We start from the raw sequence: 21,022 nt of genomic DNA, 5'->3' as shown, positions 1-21,022 counted from the left end.
GGGGGCAGTTCCAATACTGCTAAATGAATTAAGTTGCACTGATGCCTTGTGGGATGACAGCTGCAAATCTCTGGGCTCCTCTGGAGCTCCTTGCTGAGCTCCTTTCACTGGACCAAAGGCTGTCATGGGTCCATGGATCCCCTAATGCTCACCTGTGTAAGGAAAGTTGGGACCAAGAGATGTCTTTAACCCTCTGGCAGCAATAGTACAGATTTCTCCCTACCCATACTCACTTCCAGACTAAGATCTAGCTATTATACTACTAGAAAGGGCCTAATCCTGGCTGTGTATGACTTGAAAGTTCATCCTTTCCCTGGTTAAAAGGCAGAAGCTGGCATTGCCTGCTGGTCTGCAACAGCAGCTAATTAACAGCAGTGTTGAATCAAGTCTGGAGGGTGTAATGGAGAGACAGGGAGACGGGGGAAGCGCGAAGGAAGATCAAAGGGAAAAGAGGGAATGAAGAGATACTGCTAAAGGGATGTCACTGGGAGAAGGGGAAAGCAAATGCTCCCAGCAGGCAGGAATGCCATGTTATCTCTGCACTGCTTTATGGGCGCTCTGTGGGCAAAAAGGCAAGATCCGAGAGTTTTTTAATTAGTGCTATACAAACCAAGAAGGTTTTGTTATGTTAGGAAGTGGAAATTATAGTCCCTGTGGACCACAGCCCACTCCTGCAGACAGACACAATTTATTGCCTCCTCTTGCAGTGAACCGCCCATCGGTTTTTCCATTCAGAGTCCATCCTGTTCTAAGCTCAGTGTGTGGGGGGCAGCGAGGGGGTCCCTGTAGTGACCTCATGGTGAGAGCCTCTCCTTAGAGCTCTTCTCACACAAAACAAGTTGCCTGGCTCATTTACTCACTGAGCAAAGGTTCTCAGGAGAATGAGCCCAAGGTTGCAACCTTCCTCTGGAAATGTGGAAGAAATGGATGAAAGTAGGGAAGAAAATCCTCCCTGGGTGTGTGGATCAGGGAAAGGGACAAGAAGGCAAAGAGCTGAGCAAAAATGTTAGCTCTGATAAAATGCAGGCCTATGGGACCATTTCCTTCAAGTTATACTTTTTGTGTACTGAACATCTTTCTTGATGCAGAATGGTGCTCCTGCCCCGGTGAGACCCAGAGGGGAGTTTGGTGCGTAATGGGCACTTTTGTGTAGGACATTCCTCTCATGTCTTTTCTGATCTGGGCATCCCATGTGCTCCTTTTTTTGCTCATCACTGCTGCTCATCACATTGCTGCTTTCTCTGTTTCCTTTCTTCTCTTCCTCAGGGCGAGGCGGGCATGTCAGGCCTGCCTGGTGCGCATGGCCTCCCTGGAGCTACTGGCCCCAAGGTAACTCTTAACCATGGCACCAGCAAGGCTGTCTCCCAGGGGCAGATGAGTGGCACAAAGCCTAGAGATGCTGAAGAAATACAGTGAGTTAGGGTCCAGGTGCAGGTTCTCTGTAGCAGACTGCAAACCATGTAAACAGAGACTTGCTCCTGTGTAAAAGGTCTGGAGGATTTTTGGCCAGAGCAATTCCCCGCTGTCCTGAACCAGGACCAGGATTAGCCCTGCACAGGCCCCTGTTCAAGAATAAATCTGACCCAGCTTTTAGATGGTTTTATGTTAAGGCTGGGTCTGCTTCATGAAACAGCTTGATGGTTGATTAGTCTACACCCAAAATATGTAGGAAGCATTAACATGGACTACCTCCAGCATCCACTCCAGCAAGGTGCACTGCCTTGCAGTTCCCAGGGAGGGATGTGTTACAGCCAGTGTTCAGACTGGTGTTGTGGTCTCTCTAGAGACCTGTGTTTGCCTTTATTGCATACTCCCTTCTTTGGCAACTTTCTCCTTAGCCCTTGCTGTGAAGATTGTTCTGCTTGCTCAATTTCTCCTCACATTCACTGTCCCTCTGTGTATTTTCTCTCTGTTCTTTGCTGGGCAGGGTGAAAAAGGGGACACTGGCATAAAGGTAGGTATGAGGAATGTGGTTTTCTACTGTGATAGATATCTGGGAGATGCTGCTCCTTGGGCTGATGGGTTGTAAGAGGAAGTTGGGTCTGAGCAGCTCTGTGGGATATTTAATGGAGTACACATCTGTGCTGTGATTAACCGCAAGCAGACTCTCCAAGCTCAGGCAATAAAAGCACCCTTTATCCTTTTGGTGGAATTTGATTCTTACCAAAGGCATTTCTCTGACTATGAAGCTTGCAAATGATTTGTTACATCTCTTCATTTGATGGGATGGGTTGGGGTTTCTTCATAAAATCTGGTTAGCTGACGCATCAAATCTGCTCAATCTCTGCAACTCAGGCTGAGCTTTGGCATCAGGCTCTTCTGTTTGTTTCTGGACACTTCTTACAGGTTTATATGCTCTGTGCCCAGATGTTAACTGACTAAAGTTTATTGTACCCATATATTTGAAGTATATAACTTAATGTAGGTTGTGCTTAAAACATTACAACACTGATAAGTGTTCATTGAGTCAGAGCATACTCCGTCATGCCATACATTTTAAACATCATGAGAGAGAGCTGGTTCTGTAATATTTTGAAAAGCATTAGCAGTGACACATACATTTAAAGTATTTCGTATGTGTCACGCATCTCATTTATTGTGCAGCATATACACTTTCTATACTTTTTCCATCTGAGTGGATTACTATTTAAAGGCAGAAAATGCACCTCCAGAACTTAATGTGAATGTGTTACATAGAATTCATAGAAAAATCTTTTGGGAACACAGCAGTAATTGCCTTCCAATAAGAAGGCAATTCATCTTCAGAAATAATACAGTGCATGTAAAGTCCAAAGGTTCCCCTGTATCCATCTTCACATCAGCGTAATTCCATAGAGCACAAAGCTCCTGGTCTGTGCTGGTGTAAATGAGAGAAGAATTGCACCCAAAACTAGTGTGTTTTGGGAGCTACAAATTTTCTGCTGTCTCGACGGCCAGATGCTTTCCTGCTAAGCTGAACTGCAGGACTGAAGTTGGAGTGTGGCTTAGATGGGAGACGTGTCTGGAAGGAAACACTGCCTTCCACCCCTACTTAATGCTCCCACGTTTCACAGTCAGCAGGCACCTGCTCTGCCTGCACCCACATACAGGGACTAATCAGCCTCTGATTTATCTTCTGGAACACTAACAGAAATTTCCTAATCCCAGATGAGGTGAAAACAAACCGTATGCAATATATACTGAATCTGGGAAGGCCTCCTAAACCTTCTCATCAACTCCAATTGAGTTTTTGGCATCGGCGTGTTTTGGGAGATCCTAGGGTCTCCTCGTGGACTCCTCGTCCTATTTTCTCAGTGGCTCTGGGAAGGGAACAGGGGCAGAGATGGGGAATGGAATTGGCACCTGTTATAGCAAGGCAGCCTGGTCCAAGCACAGGGAGAGGCAATCCTTTCCTCCCGCTGTTTCTACACTCTGCAGCAATTCTGCATGCTCTTTGTATTTGGGCTCTGGCAAAAGGAAAGTCTCCAAGGCTTCAGCTATATCTCAGGGTCACACACACTTGAGAGGCTTCTCTGTGCTGTTAGGGAGCAATGACTCAGTGAGACCCTGGGGACATGCTCTAGCTACTTTGGCCCTTACTCATCTTGTTTCATAAGAGTGGAGACAAAACCTGCTGTGCTTTCTGTGCTAATAAATAGGAGCTCCATAGGGTCACCTCCCAGTCCCAAACCAGCCTATTCTTCCACACTCAGACTTTCATTTGTTACTGTCAATATCACTTTTCTCTCTTTCCCTTCTTCTTTGCTCTGAGGGATTGAAATACAAGTGCAGAGATACCCCTAAATCAGCAGCCAGACATCAGCCAGTAGCAGCTCCTGAACATCCACATGGTGCACGAATTTGTTGCCTTTGGAAATTTCTTCTTTCCTGTCTGCCTCCCTTCCAGGAAGGTCATTTGGGACCCTGGGAAGCTTTTAATGTTTCCACCTTTGGATTCAATTACATGGACCAGAGTCTTTTTTCTTTTTCTTTGGGGAGTCAGTTCAAATACTATAGGTGATTCATAGTTTATCTCTAGGGATCTATTTTGCGTAGCTTATCACTGCTTTTTCTGGTAGCAGAGAACATTACAGGCCCTGCCCTGTTGAAGAAGCTTTCAGGTTGCATTCAAACCTCTTGTTCCTAACCTTGAGGTAGACAGTAATGTTGCATGAAGGACATTACACGAGGTGTAAGTATGATCAGCTGGGTCATTTGAATAAGCATCTGATTTGCTGTCCCCAGGTTAACCATCAATTTTGCCCTAGCTGGTGTATATTTTTCTCTTTTTCGTGATGGTCCTTAGGATGAGGCATTTTCCCATGCTCTGAGAAAAGAGCAACAATAATCTGGGGATGTGAGCTGGGTGTTTTGCTTCTGGCTTCTGCCCTCGGTGATGCTTCTCAGTTTCTGGCTTGCCTGCCTTGTTCTGGTGCTGGCTGCGGCACCCTGTGCAGCCCTTCCCTGGCCCAAAGGACACAGCAGGACCAGAGAGGGCTCGGCATGCTGAGGCCTTACTGTACAAAGATTTCCAAATAATTAGGGGCTTAGAGATGTTCTGGAGAGTTGCTTTTCCTGCTTGTCCTCTGGCTTTGGCCCCGAGTTTTCTTACTGCTCTTTAATGATGCAGTGCCATGCTTGTTTCTGCTCTCTAATTAGCTCTAGCGCCTGTGTGATCCTGCAGGTGTTAATGAGGGCTGTGTGAATGTGCGGGGGCCATAGTTAGGAAATGTCAAGGCAGTGTGGTTGCTCTGTAACTTGCTCCCTGTAAGAGGTTATCTTGCTCTCACTGGGTTGGCTTTGCTTTTGCAGGGCTAAATAATTAAAGAGCTCTTCAAGCAGGTAGCATCTTTCAGGAAACTCTCTGGAATGGGGGATTACTTCCCCCAGGGGCTGCTCTATGGGGCTAGAACCTGCAGTGTGGGTGCTGCCCAGCAGACAGCATTGGTCTTGTCTCGTTTAAGAAGAAAAACAGCACACAGCTGGAAAGAGGGGCACAGGGTGATCTTCACTTCTCTAGTACAAAGCATTCATAATTACTGGTTTATTTTTCTTATACTTTTCTTACAATATACTGCATAGGGTGAGACGTACTCAAACTTACAAGAAAGGACTGAACACTCAGAAGAGTCAAAAGGCCACGGTGCCCCTGAAGTTTATAGGCAGAAGGTGTACTTGGCCCTCCTCACAGGGCCCTGGGAGGACTCATGCTGTATCTGTTGCTCTTTTTCTGTTTCTTGCTCTGCTTCCAGGGAGAGAGAGGCATGCCAGGGCTGCCAGGAAGACATGGCATGAAGGTACTTTGTGAACAGTGGAGTGATGCTTGTCTGCCTGATCTCAGCCTTACCACTCAGCTGTCCCTGATGCACAAGCATCACCTGGATTGGTGTGTGTGTCTACTGGTCGATGACTGTCCTCAGCTGAATTCTTTCTGCTTCTAAATTGCAAAGCATAGGCCTGATTCATGACGGTGACCACGGGGAGAGAAGTCTTTTAAAAAGAAAGTGGCATACCCAGTCTGATGCTGTCTTGCAACGTCAGGAACTTAATGCTCAATGCTAGTGAGAGGACCCAGTTACAAACATTCTAGGAAATTGGCATTTCATAAAATGGGGGTCCCAATGTGTTAGCCTGCTGCAGTCAGCAGGGTTATGCAAGTGTGAACCTGGGTTGATGCAGCGATGCATCAGGGCCAGTGTGCGTGAGCGAGCCTGCATGTGTGCATGGCAGCTTTAGAGTAAGTACTAGAAAATGATGTCTGCATCCACTGCCATTTAAAGGCCAAAGTGAGGAAAAGGCATCCCAAACGTACCATGAAAGCCTAACCCAAGCCACTTTCTGCACATAATCCCTTTCATGACTCTAGCCCATATTCACTAAAACCTACTGACCCCTGAGAAATTCTGGAATGCTTTTTTCCCCTTTTATTGCATAGAATCCCTGATCTCCATCTTCTATCCTTGTGTTTTTTAGCTTTGTCCCTGATTTGTTTCAGAAAGCTGAGAGGTATGATCCCGCTGCTCTCTGGCTCCCCACTCCTCCTTGTTTGAACTTTTCCAAGCTCTCTTCACCTTGAACTTGGCTCCCACTCCTCCTCTCTGCCTCATGTGCTACATCCCAACCCCTATTACATCCCACCTTCTAACACTACTTCACCTCCTCCCCCTCCTACTTCCCCTCCTTAGACCCTGTTATCCCTCATATTTGCTTTTGTAACTGGACATTTTCACCAGGCCCTAACTCGTACTAACACAGAGATTCCAGAGCAAAGGGTTGATGCCAGACTTGCATTTTTTTCCTGCTGCTGAGGAGAAGGTGCTCATGCTTGGGAGTCTTTTTATCCCCTAGGGTGGCTGGCTTCACAGCTCTCCTGAAGCCACCTTACTGCAGTGTTAGTCCCCTGAGATGAGAACAGAATATGGGCAAATGAGACCAAGGCTCTGGTGTTAAAAACTGGTGTTCCTCGGAGCGCTTGAGATGATGTATCTGGGATCAAACTGAACGGAGTGTTTGGTCCTCAATCTGACTTTGCTTTCCTTGCTTACTTGATTTGATGCTGCTTGTTGCCCTTGGCTTCGCCAGCAGGGCTGACGCTCGGGGTGGAAATCTGGTTTTCCTAACTGGGTTGTGCCCATGTTATCTGTCTTTGGGTGAGCTTTTTGGAAAGCAGAGCCACTGTTATAGGTGAACGACCCATACAGGGAAGGAGGATGTGTGCTGTGTGGTGTTACAGCATTACTTCTGAGTTTTGGAAAGGAAAAGTTGTGGATTTTCCCTTCATAGTTCCACCTGGCTGATAGTGTTTTGTTTCTTTAAAAAAAAAAAAAAAAAAAAATATATATATATATATATATACACACACACAAAATAATTAATTCAGTTTCAAACAAAGCGTTCCTATCTTCTCTTTCTGTCAGGGTGCTCCTGGAATTGCCACGGCAGGGATGAAGGTCAGTTCTGCTCTACGCTTCAGTGTTTCAAGAAGGGTGCGTTTAAGAGCCAGTGAGCTATGAGAGCGAAGGAAAATGGTCAAACAGCTCCCACTGAAGGGGAATGGCAGAACTGCTGTAGCTTCTGGCAGAAAAGCTTCATCTGTCCTCAGCTTCATCTGCTGCTCCACAGCGCTCTGAGCAAAGACAGGTGGCACTCCACAGCAGTATCAGGATGGCAGCTGAGCAAAAAGTGAGCTAGGTGCCAATGTAAGTCATCTTGGTGGGGCTGAGGTGTGCTGTCCTGACTGACTCCAGCTGCTGAGGAAAAGGCAGAGATAAAGAGGTTATCCCAGAACTGGTGGGGACAGCTTTTCTCCCTGATGCCACACTGTTCCCATGTTGACATGTCCCTCCATCCTTGCCATATCCTCAGCTTTGCTGTGCTCCTGTGCAGAGATAGGAGTAAGTAAATTCCTTAGTGGCAGCAGGTGAGTGCCAGCAGATGACTCTTGACTTAATATGGGCAAGTCTTTTCTTGAAGCACAGCAAGGTGGTTACTCCATCTTGCTGTTTATTTTCAGCAGTCCAGGAGCTGGCTAATAAAGATGAAACAAGCTTTAGGCAGAAGTACTAATAGGCTTTTAAAGCATCCTCACACCGCAAGACCTCCACAGATGAATGCTCCTTTCTCCACCCTGTTAGCTCTAAGGTGCTCACTTTCTATTTTCTCACTTTATTTTCTTGTCTCTTCCTTACTAGGGTGAGCCTGGGACTCCAGGAGAAAAGGTACTTGGAAAGCATTGCTCTGAGGCTGTTCTTCTGTTTTGTTTGTGATCTTTTTTTTTGTGATTTTTTTTTTTCTCCCCACTTCCCCCAGAGAAGCTGAGGAACAGCTCTGTGTTCCCCAAGGCACAAATCCAGGTCTTAGTGACACCTGCCAGCATAAGCAATGGCAATAGAAAATGGCAAGAGTGTACAGTGAGAGCCCATCCTGCAAACAAATCCACTCCCTCCAGCTGGAGTCTGTTGGTGGGGTTTCCTTCCAGCTGCCTTCTTCCCCTTCTCCCTACCCCACAAAATGCCCACAGCACACTTTGCTCAGCCAGCTTGCTTTCTCTGCCTCCCAGCACGTCTGTGCCCACCAGAGGTACTGCCACAGTTCATCAGGGACTGTGGGACGTTGTTCTTCTGTCACATGCTGAGGGCTGCCCTGTCCTGCTTCTGGTCATGCACAGTTTCAGCATAGCGTGACCTGGTGTGAGATCCTGTGGTGGACACAGTACAAAAATACCCTGTCACTCTCCATCACTAAGCAGCCAGTTTGGTTTCTGAACAGCTGGCCTCTCTTGTTTGAGGCTCACTGGGTTGTGTTACAGCATGCGGCAGCCATGTAACAGACGCTCTCTGTCTCTTTTCTTCCCCATGAAGGGAGAGCCTGGAGTCCCAGGGAGGATGGGCCCCCCAGGTTTGCCAGGGAAAAGGGGGCAGCGGGTAGGATATTGTGTGTTTGGGCTTGGTGTGCTGTGTTCCCCAGGAGTGGGAGCTGGCAGCAGCCTGCTTTGCGTTGCATCGTTGTGCTTGCAGGGATCATGTGTCCTTTTCTGGCTCTTGCCCTGTTGAAGTGTGTTTGTGTGTTCTTGCTTGTAGGAGGTGGGGGGCTGGCAGCAAGCAGGGTAGCATGAAGTACCTGGGACACAGTCTTTTCCTGGGAATAATTGAAGGAAGTTCTGTGTAGCCCCTACTGGCGCGATCCTTGAATGAGAAGTATGGTACCAAAAGCAGAGAAAGGCAGAATGTGGCTGTGGGGAGAGAGTTGGGTGGGGGCCTTTCAGACCAAATCACCTTAAAGGAATGGGCCACTGCACTCCAGAGTTGCCTAGAAGAAACAAACAAACAAACAAACAAACAAAAAAAGATTAGTGCTTTCTAATTATTTTCCATGGAAAGTGCATGTCTGTTCTTGGAGCACTGATGCAAGCCCTCCACATGTCAGATGTGTGCTCCTGAGCTCTGATGAGACTGGTGTGCAGCACCTGTCTGTGCAGGCAGCAGCATGGCACCAAGAGAACCTCTGTGCTGGTCTTGTTGGTCTGCTGTGCTGCTTTTGTGGAGAGCAGCAGAGAAGAGAGGTTTTGAATTGTTCTTTGTAATCTGCATGAGTCAATTTTGGAGACCTTGTGAGGATTGCAGGTAAGAAAACCTTTTTCTGATTATTCATTTGAAACCTCTCTTCCTGGCAATGAAGAAAGCTCTGTTAGACTGTCCTTACGACATACTGAGTCCCATGCAGCAACCTGTAGCTGAGAACCATGGGTTTAGCAGTTGGATGGAATGGGCAGAACAAAACTTAATTTCAGGAGTAATTCAAAGGGTGATCTGAACGCCATGGTGAACTAAGCAAAGTCACTTCACCGAGTGAGTGCTAGTGCTGGACACCCTCTTTGCTCATTGCCTGCAGTGCCTTGCACAGCTCACCTGCAGACCATGCTCACCAGGCATTGCATCAACGGGTCTCAAACCATCACCTCTTCTTGCCTTTTTTGCCACTCTTTTCATTGCTTTTCACCACCACTGCGTGTCACAGAGCTTGGCTGATAGCTGAGATGCTGCACTGCTTTCATTTAAAGAGCATGATGAAATTGGGGTTTGGAGCCAGGAGCAGGATTTGTTCCATTGGGATAGGTGTAGCAGATTCTTGCCAAAGCAGTATTGGCCACTGAAACTGGAAGGTCTGAGCAGTGAGTATTGGGAAGTGGACAGTTTGTGTAGGAAGAGCTGAACTCTGTCGGGGCATGGAAAAAGTCCTTCATTCTGGGCAGCAGCTTCTCTAGGTGTGTGGAATGGGGAGAACCCATGTTGAAGGGCTGACAGGAGAAAGGGCTTAACAGATGAGCAATAAGAAAAAGAAAATGGGGATTCATTTTCATTTGGAAAGATATGGCAGTGATTTGTGGAGATATGCAGAAACACTGGAGAAAGCAGTCTCCTGCTTGAGCAGGTACTGCTGGCAGATGCCTTGGTTTGCCTAAAATAATGTCCCTGAAAGGAAAGAACAAAGATTTGAAAGCAGGAACAGCTTGTGTTGTCAGGGACAACAAAAAATATGTTTACAAATATACTAACAGTAAGAGGAGGGCCAAGGAGAATCTCCATCCTTTACTAGGTGTGGTGGGAAACTTCGCTACTGAGGATAAGGTTGCCCAGGGAAGTGGAGAGGTTGCCATCCCTGGAGGCATTTAAGGAAAGGGCAGAGGTAGTACTTAGAGGCATTGTTTAGTGGGCAGTATTGGTGATAGGTGGACAGTTGGACTGGATGATCGTAGAGGTCTTTTCCAACCTTAATGATTAATGATTTTATGAACTTATCCTTTGGCTGCTCGTCCAGGACGACCTGCCAAATCAGATCCCGACTGTGTCTGTTTCTTCCACAGGGTGAGAAGGGCCGAGCTGGTGATCCTGGGCTCCCTGGCCCGAAGGTTTGTATTTTCCATGAGTTGGAGACCACTCTTTGTCTCCTTTCCTTCTTCCCTGTGCCAGCTGTATGCAGCCCTTTCCCTATGGTAAACATTTTTGATTTGTAGGGGCTGAGAAGTAAGATAGCAATCACACCTTCAGTCAGACTTTCACCAGGAACTTGCCCTTTGGAAAAGGGGACAACGCGCTTAATGACAGTGACCATGTCAGGAAAGGATGGGAGTTTAATGACAATGCCACGTGAACACTGCTTTCTCTTACTGCTAGAGCCCCCAGGCAGAGCTGTACTGGCCCGGCCCCTGGCCCCTGGTTGAGGCAGGGATGTTCCTGGGCTATCCAGAGCCCAGCTGATGGAAGGACAGGGGTAAGCTTGTTCTGGGCCCTGTCTCTCTGAATCAGCAGCTTGGCAAGTGAAATTAGAGAAATGGAATGGATTTGTTTTTCCTTGCATGCAGGGAGAGAAGGGAAATGGTGAGAATGCCTTGGTGGGAAGCAAAGGGGAACCTGGCCCTCCTGGTCTGCCTGGGCCCCCTGGACCAAAGGTGAGCAGTTTACCCTTGAGTGAGTTTGTTCTCATGGTGGGGGGTGGTGGAGAAAGGTATTGGGGTGTGGAGTCATGGGTGGAGATTGGGGTTAACTGAGGAGGTGTGACACACCGGAGTGCAGTTCTTCCTACTGGGAAAGCAAAGCCAGCACCAGAGTTGCACCCTGCCCATGCAATTCAGTCCAATCCATTTATTTTTCTCTCAGGGAGAAGCTGGTGACGTTGGTGCTGCAGGATCACGGGGGGAAAAGGTACAGAGGGCTTGTGGGCAGTCCAGCTCTGGGTTTGGTAATACAAAAAATACTCCTATATGTTGAAAACTTAACAGAAATGAAGCATTTTAAAACTGAGCTGTCTAGGGTGAAGGTGAAAAGCAGAAGGTTAAGCACAGGTTTGGCCACCACTTGAATTGGTTGAACCTATGTTAATGGAACAGGCTGACCTGATCCCTCAGAACCAGCTCTTCCAGCAGTGAACACTGAATCTCTGGTATGCCAGAGAGTACATCAGACTGGTCTGGGGAACAGGTATACCTCCAGGTATTTTGGAAGAATACTTTCTCAGAAAAAAGCTACTTTCTGGTGTTGCTGAAGTATTGCAGCTTATGTGCAAGGTTTTCTATTCCAACTTAGTTGGAAATCGTTTTAGAGGACTTGTAGAGTCCAATGGTTGCTGGAGCTCAAGCAACTGTAGTGATGGACGTTGCTAACAGCATCTTCTTGTTACAGGGAGAACGTGGTACACCAGGAGAGCAGGGACCCATGGGGCCTAGGGTAGGTGTCCCTTCACTAATGCTTTCGTATAGTTTTGGCCCTTCAAAGAGGTCTAAGGATAGTGGGACCACACTGATGGTCTAGCTTGGGCTTTTGCTTTCTTGATGTTTTCACCATTTCTTAAAGGGCTTACAAGCTGGGCAGTGATTAAGTTTGCGGGCTCTTTCTCCATACCTTCATCAGCAGATATTTCTCCTTCAGGGGAGAAGACTTCTTAAGCTCAAGAGGGTGAATGCTCTGCTCATTTGTAGAGGAGTCAGTCTGGGAACCCAGTCTGAATTCAGGCCCTTGGCATATCAGCAAATGGCAGTGCAAATCTGTCAGTGGACACAGTTCCTGGATTCTGGCCTCAGCTTCACCATGTACCAGACTTGTAAATTCTGACAGTTATGGCACGGTAACCTGCAGGTCATCTGGCTACAGCTCTACAGTGTTCCCTCTATAAAATACGCTTTTAAGAGCTTTGTTCAAGAAATGAAAAACTAGAACCTTGTGAAACAGATCCCTCTCTGAGGGATTTTTTTAGGGTGACCCCCATAGATCCTATGCTATACCATGGGGAAGGTGATCCCAAAGCTCTGAGTGAAGGTCGGATATTTTGCAGGGTCCCAAAGGAGAGCCTGGAAAGGATGAAATGATGGACTACGATGGTAACATCAGTGAAGCTCTCCAGGTGAGCACTGTCCTGCTATCCGTGAGGTGACTGTTTGGTTTCCCAGGGGATGCAGAAAACCCAGTGCAGTGTAAATCTTCCTCAGCACTAACAACAAAGAAAAATATTTGGTTGTTCTACAGCACCGTTAGTCCCACAGTTCCCTGCATACTGTTCTGATAAATATCTGTGTATCTTATTTAAGTGAGAAATTAAGTCTGGCAGACAGTAAGGCCATGGGAATCCCCTGAAGAGTGGGACAGGGATTGAAGCCTTAGGATAGACTGGTGAATAAAAGCACTGTAAAGGCTCCTCAGAGGTGTGTGCTTTGAGCAGTTGTGCCCAGCTTTGGGTTAGTCTGGATTCTCTTTGGGAGAAAAAAATGTGATGATGGTGGGGAGAAATTGCTGCATCGCTCCATGTGACTCAGAGCTGTTTTTTGGCTTCATTTCGTAGGGTCCTATGAAACAAGGTCTGGGAAGAAGCTTTGTTTTTAAATGACTGTTACCCTTTTTCTATTTCTTCACTTTCTTTTTCTTCTAGGAAATACGAACCTTAGCCTTGATGGTGAGTTCCTAGCTTCACTGTGTGGCCCTAAGTGATTAGCCATGTGTTCATCCTAAGCAGATACCTGCACCATTTTTGCACAGCTGAGGTCTGTTTAGCTGTTGGGGCAGTGTTGACAGCTGAAGGAAGAGCTCATTTTGCCATCTGATCTTGGCACTTGAATTATGATCAGGCCCTTTATTTCTCTACAAGGTAATGTTCCCTGCTCAGAAGGGGCAGGGAAGAGTAAGGGGGCTGACCAAGATAAAGAAGACTCATTGGCAGCCCTTGGCAGACACTTTATAATGAGAGGGGAATACATATTTTCATCATTGATAAGTATAACTTGATACACGTCCCATACAAAAATCATTAAATTAAATCATTTAAAACAGCAGTGACAACAACAACCCCTTTGAAAGGAAAGGCAAAGTAATTACTTGGAGCCAAAGAAGAGGGTGAAAGCATCTGTGTATTTTGTTTCTTAGGACAACAGGACACTTGAATGGGGGAGAAAAGGCTGGGCAAAGGAAAATGGGTATAAGCATCTAGGCTGAGCTGCTGCCTAGGTCTCCTTAAAGCAGTAATTGCCAAGATCTATCATCACTCTTGGCTCTGCATAAGCTGCACATGGGATCTAAGAAGTGTAATGTTTCTTATGGTCTCTATTAATCTAAAAATATGTATTTGTAGATGGGAAGGGAAAATCCTTGTTAAGTTTGTCTCAGTTCTAAGAGTGAATAGCTGTAGTCATTTTTGTTTTCTTCCATAAGAAAGTAGAGGAATGCATAAGTATCTATAACTCTTTTTGGATTTTGGCTGTAGCTTAGTAGGTCTCTGTATTGCTTTGCTTTCCAAGCAAATGCAATTTTAGGAGTCTCCAGGAAAATTCCCCTTAAACACAGAAGAGATCTTTGGTTACAAAACACAAAAATGAAAGCCCTGATAATATTCTGAAAATGAGTTTTACTTTTTCTAGGGACCGCCAGGACTTCCAGGTGTGGCTGGACCTCCAGGGCCACCAGGACAGAAGGTACTGCAGAGCTAGGGGAAGAATTCACACACGTCTCTCCCCAGTGCTCCTCTTCTTCCTAGCAGCACTGTCAGACCCTGTTCTGCCAGGCTCCACTCCTCCTCAGCCATGGCATCCTGAATCCCTTTTCCCACAGTGATAAGGCATTATCTCAGAGATGAGGGATCCTTCCTACTCACCATCCCCTTCACAAAACATCTTGTGGGAATTGGTGTTGTTTGGAGACTGCCAATAGCGCTGGGGCCATGAACTGTCATTCTGGGTAAACAAGGCTGCTTTCAAATGGCCAAAGTAACAATTTTGTGTTTCAGGGTGAAATTGGCTTACCAGGTCCTCCAGGCCATGATGGAGAAAAGGTAAGACAGGCTTCCTCTGTGGATTGTTTCATCCTTCAGTAGCCTTAATTGGAGATAATTTGCACTGATACTTATGCACAGTTGCTTTTCCACTTGGAGGTGGGAGAGGGAAGTGGTTTGGCTCCATAGAAATAAGCATTAGTGGCTTATCAGAGTATTAACTTCTATGGAACAGTTGGAATGGCAGGGAAAACCTGCTTCTTTTTTCCCTTTTTTTTTTTTCTTCCTGTTTGTAATTCTTCCAGTTGTGTTACTATTAGAGAATGAGCAGCAGAGGCTCTGAGCTAGGGAATCACTCTGCAGGGCTAACATTTCTCTTACCTGTCAGTCTCACTTACTGAGTGAATTTCTTTTAGGGACCACGAGGCAAGCCAGGAGAAATGGGCCCCCCTGGACCTCATGGACTGCCAGGAAAGGATGGACCACCTGGAATAAAGGGAGAGCCAGGCCAGATTGGGGTTGCAGGAGAAAAGGGGCATAAAGGAGAGCCAGGACAAGCAGGCTCACCAGTGAGTACATTGAAGCCCCTCAGCAGCGTTCTGCTCTTGTGGCTCTTCAGGTTTTGGGTGGAGCTGTGGGATAACTCGAAGACCCTAAGCAACTGGGACAGAGTGCCCAATTTCCTAGCTTGAGCCTGTCACAACTTCTGCACCCTAACAGCAGTCAAGAGGGTTTATGCAGTGAGTTTTTGCCTCTGTGCAGGATTACTAGGATAAAGCTCTTGCAGTAACAACAACTAGCTATTGGAGTGATTTCTAGCATGTACTGCAGCAAACTGCATAACCACAAGCAGAACTTGGGGGCAGGAAAGCAGTCCTTCATTGCGACTCTGGGGAATGGCACATCCACAATGACAGGAGGATGTTTCAGGCATATTACTGTCTGGTTTCAATATCAGCAAAGCCCTGCCTTCTCCTGTATACCTGAAAGCTCTCTGGGTTTTCCATTGTATTCTTGGAGCTCACAGGGCACAACTGATTTCTGGCAATGGTATCTGTAATACCTGCAAAAAAGTCTTGCAAAAAGCTGCAAATCTTTCTTGATTCATAGGGTCTTGATGGCCCCACTGGAGAGAAAGGAGAACGAGGCGACCAAGGGATGCCAGGACCACCAGGATTGCCAGGTCCCATTGGACTTCCAGGATTGACAGTAAGAGTGAAAAAGACAGGCTGACCTTTCCTGCTCAGTGAATTAAAAACAGTACAGAGCAACACGTGTTTTCCAAAGTGCAGTATATCTCAGGATCCTTAGACCATCCTATCCCTTGGAGCTAGGTGCTTCAGCATCAGCAGACGTCTGTCAGATCTCCAGCAGCAGGCAGGCAGCCAGTTGAGCATTAGTTCCCACTGCTCTCTGGCGGTGCTGGGCTCTGGAAGCTGCCTGTAAAGCCTGTACAGCTAAGGCGGCCCATACTTAGTTTGCTGTCAGCATGAGGCTTCTTCTGAGTGGCTTGCTGTGCTCCCTCCCTGGGAGGCTGTAGTGCGGCAGAGATGTCAGGCTGTTGTTGGGGAAAGGTGGACAAAGTCCCATGCTCCCCTTACACAGCCCCAGGACACCGCTCCCAGAGACCTCCAGTTTTGTAAAGTTGTCATCTCTGGAAGCAGAGGTGCTGAAGAGACATCAGTGAGCTGTTAGTGAAGCTTTGAGATGCTTTCAGAAATGCCACACTTTTGGCATTCAAAAGTATAGTATAGTCTCACTCCTCCTTTTGGCCACTGTTGCTTCTCAGCATCTGGGTGGTTGACACGTGGCTTCTGGAGGAGTGAGACTCCAGAAGGCAGCTGGCAGTGACAGGCTGTGTTGTTGTGTGCAGGGAGAGAAGGGTCAGCCTGGGGAGCGTGGAGACAAAGGAAATCCAGGAGAATCGGTAGGTCACCTATCTCATTTCCTTTTCGCAGCAGGGGAGGGATGGCTTTGGCAGCAGACATCCTCTTATGATGCATCCCACAAGCTTTATCTTGTGGGACTGAACTGCCAGAATTGCTGGCCACCTTTAGCTCCTGATGCCCTACTTTTCTTCTACACAAGAACAGTCTAACTCACAAGCAATCAATAATGAATGCCTAAGGAAGAGCACAAGATAGTTGGAAGCACACAATTACTTTCCTCAACATTTGTGGTGAAGGATTTTTCTAAAAAAAATACCTGCCTGGACCTAGATATTTTCAATATATGTTGGCTTAATGAATTTGCCCCTTTTCTCCTCAAAGCTTACTGAACTTCCATCATGCCCTGCAGAGAGGAGTCCCTCAGGCTATCAGTATCCATGTTTGTAGAGCTAGCTACCTTCCTCTTATACTTTGAAACAGCTAGCTGAAGTAACAGTGCAAGACTAGTGGAAGTGTATTTTTTTCTGTAAAAATATCACTGCTTTCCTTTCCTCTGAATCTCTGCAACTACTGCAATAACCCTTTCCAGCATCCTGCTGCTGCTGCTTGGCTACTCTGTCCTGGATTGCTGTCGCTTCTGAACGCAGCCCTCTGGGGCAGTCCAGGTTTCCAAGCCTGGTGGAGCTCAGCTGCTCCACGTGCCCTGCCTCCCCCCTGAGCAGTTTCCCTTCACATGCTGAAGCCAGCAGCTTGACACTGACTTCTCTCGCATTGTTTTCTAGATGTCTGGCCCCCCCGGACCTCAAGGCCCACCAGGACCTCCAGTAAGTGTTGTGATTCACTGAGGAGAGAGGCACTGGGAGTGTGAATGAGATGAAAGTGGCTGGGGAGGATTTGAGGTGCAGAAAACTGCCAGAAACTGCAGCAATGCACTTAGTGTCACTTCCAGAATTACCTGCAACATTGAAGCAGCAATGCACTTAGTGTCACTTCCAGAATTACCTCCAGGGTAGGTCAGAGCTACGATGAGCTGGGAAGTTAAAAGGTGAGAGGTTAGATTAGCCTGAGATGAAAGGGAAGACAGTAGTGAGATGGGATGGACAGGATTAAAAGGATCAAGTGCAAAAATGGTCTTAATAGCAAGCCTGGCCTGCTGCCAGGTTGTTCTTGGCGAGAGCCTCCTCGTTGCCAGATGAGAACAGTACGTGAAGTGCCCTTTACACAAATAAAGAGGCCTTTGGGCTAAGCATTTGTGCCCTCAGTGTATCAGGAAATGAAAGCTTTATGTTGCCCAGTGAACTGACGTGCCTGGGCTTTAAGGCACGCCCTTAAGTGTTGCTCATATCTCATTTCTCATTCCAAACACAGGGTCTTCAGGGCCTTCCAGGACCAAAGGTAAGGCTGTCAAATTTTCAATCCTGAAATTTTGCTAGAGTTATCCAAAGTGCCAGAATTCCTCACAGCAGCAGCTTCCCAGCTTTCAAAGTTGCCGTTCTTCCATATTGGGTAAGAGAACAAAACTGTCTGTATATTATCCTGAAGGGATTGGATTAGTAGCATCCATCCAGAAAAGTGGTCATTTTCTCCTGTTCTCAGCCAGAGAAGTGGGAAGCCTCTGGTCCTTGGAAATTTTCCTATGAGAACATAGCTGAAATCTTTGAAGGGTAAAGGTCTGTACAGCGGGATGGACAACCTGCCATACAATCCAAAGCAACTGAGCTCTATTTTAAAATTAGCCAGGTTCGATATGCTGTACATGCTGCTGTAATGCCATTAAGAACTTCACTGTTCCCAGGGATTTAAAGCTTTCTCGTCTCCATCTACACGTGCTTATGCCCAATCTACTGGCTGGCAGGTGCAAAGGAAAGGGAAAGTCTGTTTTCCAAAAGATTTTGACTTTTTTCAAAGCTTATAGACACTGGTCATTCCCTTCCAATGAACTGCCAGTTTAAAATTCAAAGCCACCCTATCAGATCATTGCCAGATACTTGCATTTACCTGATGCTCCCTGCAAGAGCAGGGAGAACAATACAGCAGGAAGATCTGTTCTCTTTTGACCATCTTTAATTATCCTCTGGACCTGACTGTCCTCTTACTGGCATTGATTAGAACAAGTCACTTTGACTGATGCTGGTTTTCTTCTGATTGAACCAAGAATTGGGCTAAAGCACAGCTCTTTTTTTGCTGCCTCTCGCATTCTCTGCTTCTTTGTTGCTCTTGGAATGAAGGATTGTTTGTTATATAAGTGCTGTCATGGTGGATTTATTTTCTCCATCCTTCCTTTAGGGGGAAGCAGGGATTGATGGAATGAAAGGAGAGAAGGGTGTCCAGGGTGAAAAAGGAGACAGAGGGCCACTGGGATTACCCGTAAGTATCCAGGAAGCAGGCAGTGCTTTACAAGCCAAACTGGTATCAGCCGTAAAAAGATCTCTCGGTAGGAGATGCATGCAGGGATTTGATACGTAAAGTCAGAGAAAGAGATGGCCTATAAATAACAGTGCCATTGCTTCTTAGACTCGCAAAGCCTCCATTTCTGTACACAACCTGTGATCCTTTTAGCGATCTTTTTAGTTCTTCCTGCTTCTGGCAGCTCTGGGAAAAGCAGTAGCTTTCCCATAGGTCACTTGCAACCTCTGTAACTGGCCTTGCATCATCTCCCTGAAGCACAAAGACGTGCAGAAGTGAAAAGGAGACTTTTTCCCAACAGTTTGTCTCCTGGGCAGGCTTTGTACAAAAGTGTGGCATTTTTGAAAGCATTCAACCCTCGCTGTCCAATGCTTTCCTATCACTTCTGCAATGGAAATGATGCTTTCCCTGATGCAGGAGAGGCTTCCTGTATTCCTTGCTGTAGATTAATTCAGGATGAAAATAGTGCTAACGCATTGCTTAGCTTACAAGGAAGGATTTTGGCAGAATGGTAAAATTGCACAAGCTTCAAATACAAACCTGAGAATTTTGCAAAGAAAAGCTCACAGATCATATCTACTGAAAGCCTCTACAGCAGGTGTCTGAGACTCACCTGCTGCTGATGAGTTAGCAGTAACTTAGTTCTACTCAGTTGCTCGCATTGTGAATGTGCTCATGTGAATGCACTGATGGTAAAGCACACCCTCTCTCTTCACTAAATGGTACTGACTGGAAACGAGCACTGCAAAGAGTGCATCTCGTGCTTTATGATTTTGTTGTCAGATTTTGTTTGATCACCCAAAGCTGACTTTGGCTGAAATGTGCACATCTTTCTTTGTAAAATGTTTTCCTGTATTTATAGCAGTTACCTTCCTGCCTCTGGTGCATTTCATCTGACTGTAGGCACCTAACTGGGCTCATAAGGTGTGTTTTTGCCATGGGCTGCACACATGGCATGGGGAGAAATTGATGCTTTCAGAAGGCTCTAATCTGAAGGGCAGTGAAGCCAGGAGAAGTAAAACCTCAGTTCCCATTCTGCTCTGAGAAATGCAGATGGGAGCTTTCTGTGCAAAAACAGTTATTCTTTAAAGTGTATGCAGTACTAGGACAGGGAAAGGACGTTCTTGCGACCAACTGAGCACAAGACACCCCAAGAGTTACCATGCATTGAACCCCATCAGCCATCAGGGCCCCATGCCTGCATTCCTGTTCTTGGTCTTTTGACCTCTGTAGTCCAACAGCATCAAAGCCCCCTGGCTCACAAGGGTTCCTGAGCTGTGGAGTGGGGAGGACTGTCTCAAAAATGTTCTTGTTGAAATGTTCTGTTGGACCAGTGATAGCAGCTGGCTAACTAAGCCCTGAACAGAACAACTGCTAGGTTTCATGCTGAGAAAATTAAGGGCAACCCAGTTCTGCCACAAAGGCAGTGCAGGTTTCAGCTGTCACGTTGTCCTTGTCTGCAACAGAGCAGCCTTTTCCTCAGAGGTTTTCTTGATGGCACGGAAAGAGGGGAAATTTGCATTCTGAGGGGGATCCAAATATTACAGGCCAATATTATACGTATTCAATGTTTCTGTGTTTTTGTTGGTTTGCTTGTAAGCACCATCATCTGTCCTTGAGATCTTAGCTTTTGTTGATTGCAAGTGTATGTTTGTCTGGAGTCACTGCTTCACTCACCTCTCCCCTCCCCTCTCCTCTCCCCCCTCACCCTCTTCCCCTTTCCTCTTGCCTTGTTTTTGTTCACCTTTCCCCATCTGTTCAGGGTGCTTCAGGTTTAGACGGCAGGCCTGGACCACCGGTGAGTTCCATTTCTCCATTGCCCTATGTTCCTCTCCCCAGTACTGTGACTTGTCTCGTCTTTTTCACCAGTCTTGTTTACACCAAAAATAACATTATTTTCTCCAAAGCAGGTTTGGAATGGGGGGGAGGGGGGAAGTGTTAAACTTAAGGATGAGAAGTGATAAGTCACAAACTTGTCTCTTGATACTGTGAGTCTGTCTGGATCCCAGCATCATAGCCTACTTGTTCCATTTCATCTCAATAACAAGACAAATTCTGCATGGTTCAGTGACACTCGGTTCTCCTGTCTGCTTTGTTGTGAGGGGTCTCCATCTCTATCCTGTCATTCTCCACAGTCACCTTGCTTGCAGCCTTTTCACAACAGCAGCTGTTGCCACTGTGTGACAAAAGTACACACGGTAGAGTTAGGAAGGTGAATGCCTCACTGTGCAACAGTGCGGGACAGATCTGAAGGCTGTGCTTTATCTAGGCTGCAGAATGCGGTCTGGAAGAGTTAAAGCAGACCCTTCAACAGGCAGTGCTCCAAAACAAGTTTCACAGGTGTCTTTCAACTTGCATGACTGGCTGCAAACTCTTTTATTTTTGCCATCTCAGCTGACACTGGGGGAAAGGAAATGATAGAAAGAAAAGAAACTCAATATATTTCTAAATAGCCTTTGTTCTGCTACAGCTTTCAGCCTTATCTGTGACAAACAGGA

General features: G+C 46.6%; 1 protein-coding gene across 16 annotated transcripts in view; it reads left to right on the top strand.

The window, feature by feature from the left end:
• Nucleotides 1-21,022, top strand: part of COL13A1 (collagen type XIII alpha 1 chain) — an 84,018-nt gene that overhangs the window by 48,346 nt on the left and 14,650 nt on the right. For 5 of the 16 annotated variants that reach the window (XM_042817730.1, XM_042817733.1, XM_042817736.1 and 2 more), the window contains 21 exons: nucleotides 1,267-1,329; nucleotides 1,928-1,954; nucleotides 5,232-5,276; nucleotides 6,897-6,929; nucleotides 7,671-7,697; nucleotides 8,340-8,402; nucleotides 10,343-10,387; nucleotides 10,841-10,927; nucleotides 11,136-11,180; nucleotides 11,658-11,702; nucleotides 12,307-12,375; nucleotides 12,898-12,921; nucleotides 13,880-13,933; nucleotides 14,245-14,289; nucleotides 14,646-14,798; nucleotides 15,340-15,438; nucleotides 16,103-16,156; nucleotides 16,901-16,942; nucleotides 17,487-17,513; nucleotides 18,405-18,485; nucleotides 20,287-20,322. In XM_042817730.1, the coding sequence (XP_042673664.1) occupies nucleotides 1,267-1,329; nucleotides 1,928-1,954; nucleotides 5,232-5,276; nucleotides 6,897-6,929; nucleotides 7,671-7,697; nucleotides 8,340-8,402; nucleotides 10,343-10,387; nucleotides 10,841-10,927; nucleotides 11,136-11,180; nucleotides 11,658-11,702; nucleotides 12,307-12,375; nucleotides 12,898-12,921; nucleotides 13,880-13,933; nucleotides 14,245-14,289; nucleotides 14,646-14,798; nucleotides 15,340-15,438; nucleotides 16,103-16,156; nucleotides 16,901-16,942; nucleotides 17,487-17,513; nucleotides 18,405-18,485; nucleotides 20,287-20,322 (1,164 nt within the window). The remainder of the gene's footprint in view (nucleotides 1-1,266; nucleotides 1,330-1,927; nucleotides 1,955-5,231; nucleotides 5,277-6,896; nucleotides 6,930-7,670; nucleotides 7,698-8,339; nucleotides 8,403-10,342; nucleotides 10,388-10,840; nucleotides 10,928-11,135; nucleotides 11,181-11,657; nucleotides 11,703-12,306; nucleotides 12,376-12,897; nucleotides 12,922-13,879; nucleotides 13,934-14,244; nucleotides 14,290-14,645; nucleotides 14,799-15,339; nucleotides 15,439-16,102; nucleotides 16,157-16,900; nucleotides 16,943-17,486; nucleotides 17,514-18,404; nucleotides 18,486-20,286; nucleotides 20,323-21,022) is intronic. The other 11 variants (XM_042817731.1, XM_042817729.1, XM_042817732.1 and 8 more) reach the window with 11 other exon arrangements.

The sequence above is a fragment of the Centrocercus urophasianus genome, unplaced genomic scaffold (assembly GCF_019232065.1).
Source record: "Centrocercus urophasianus isolate 14NV4802_14NV808 unplaced genomic scaffold, USGS_Curo_1.0 seq_17, whole genome shotgun sequence".
In the NCBI taxonomy this organism is placed as follows: Eukaryota; Metazoa; Chordata; class Aves; order Galliformes; family Phasianidae; genus Centrocercus; species Centrocercus urophasianus.
Note: the sequence above shows the minus strand (reverse complement) of the source record. Positions and strands in the feature narration are given on the sequence as shown.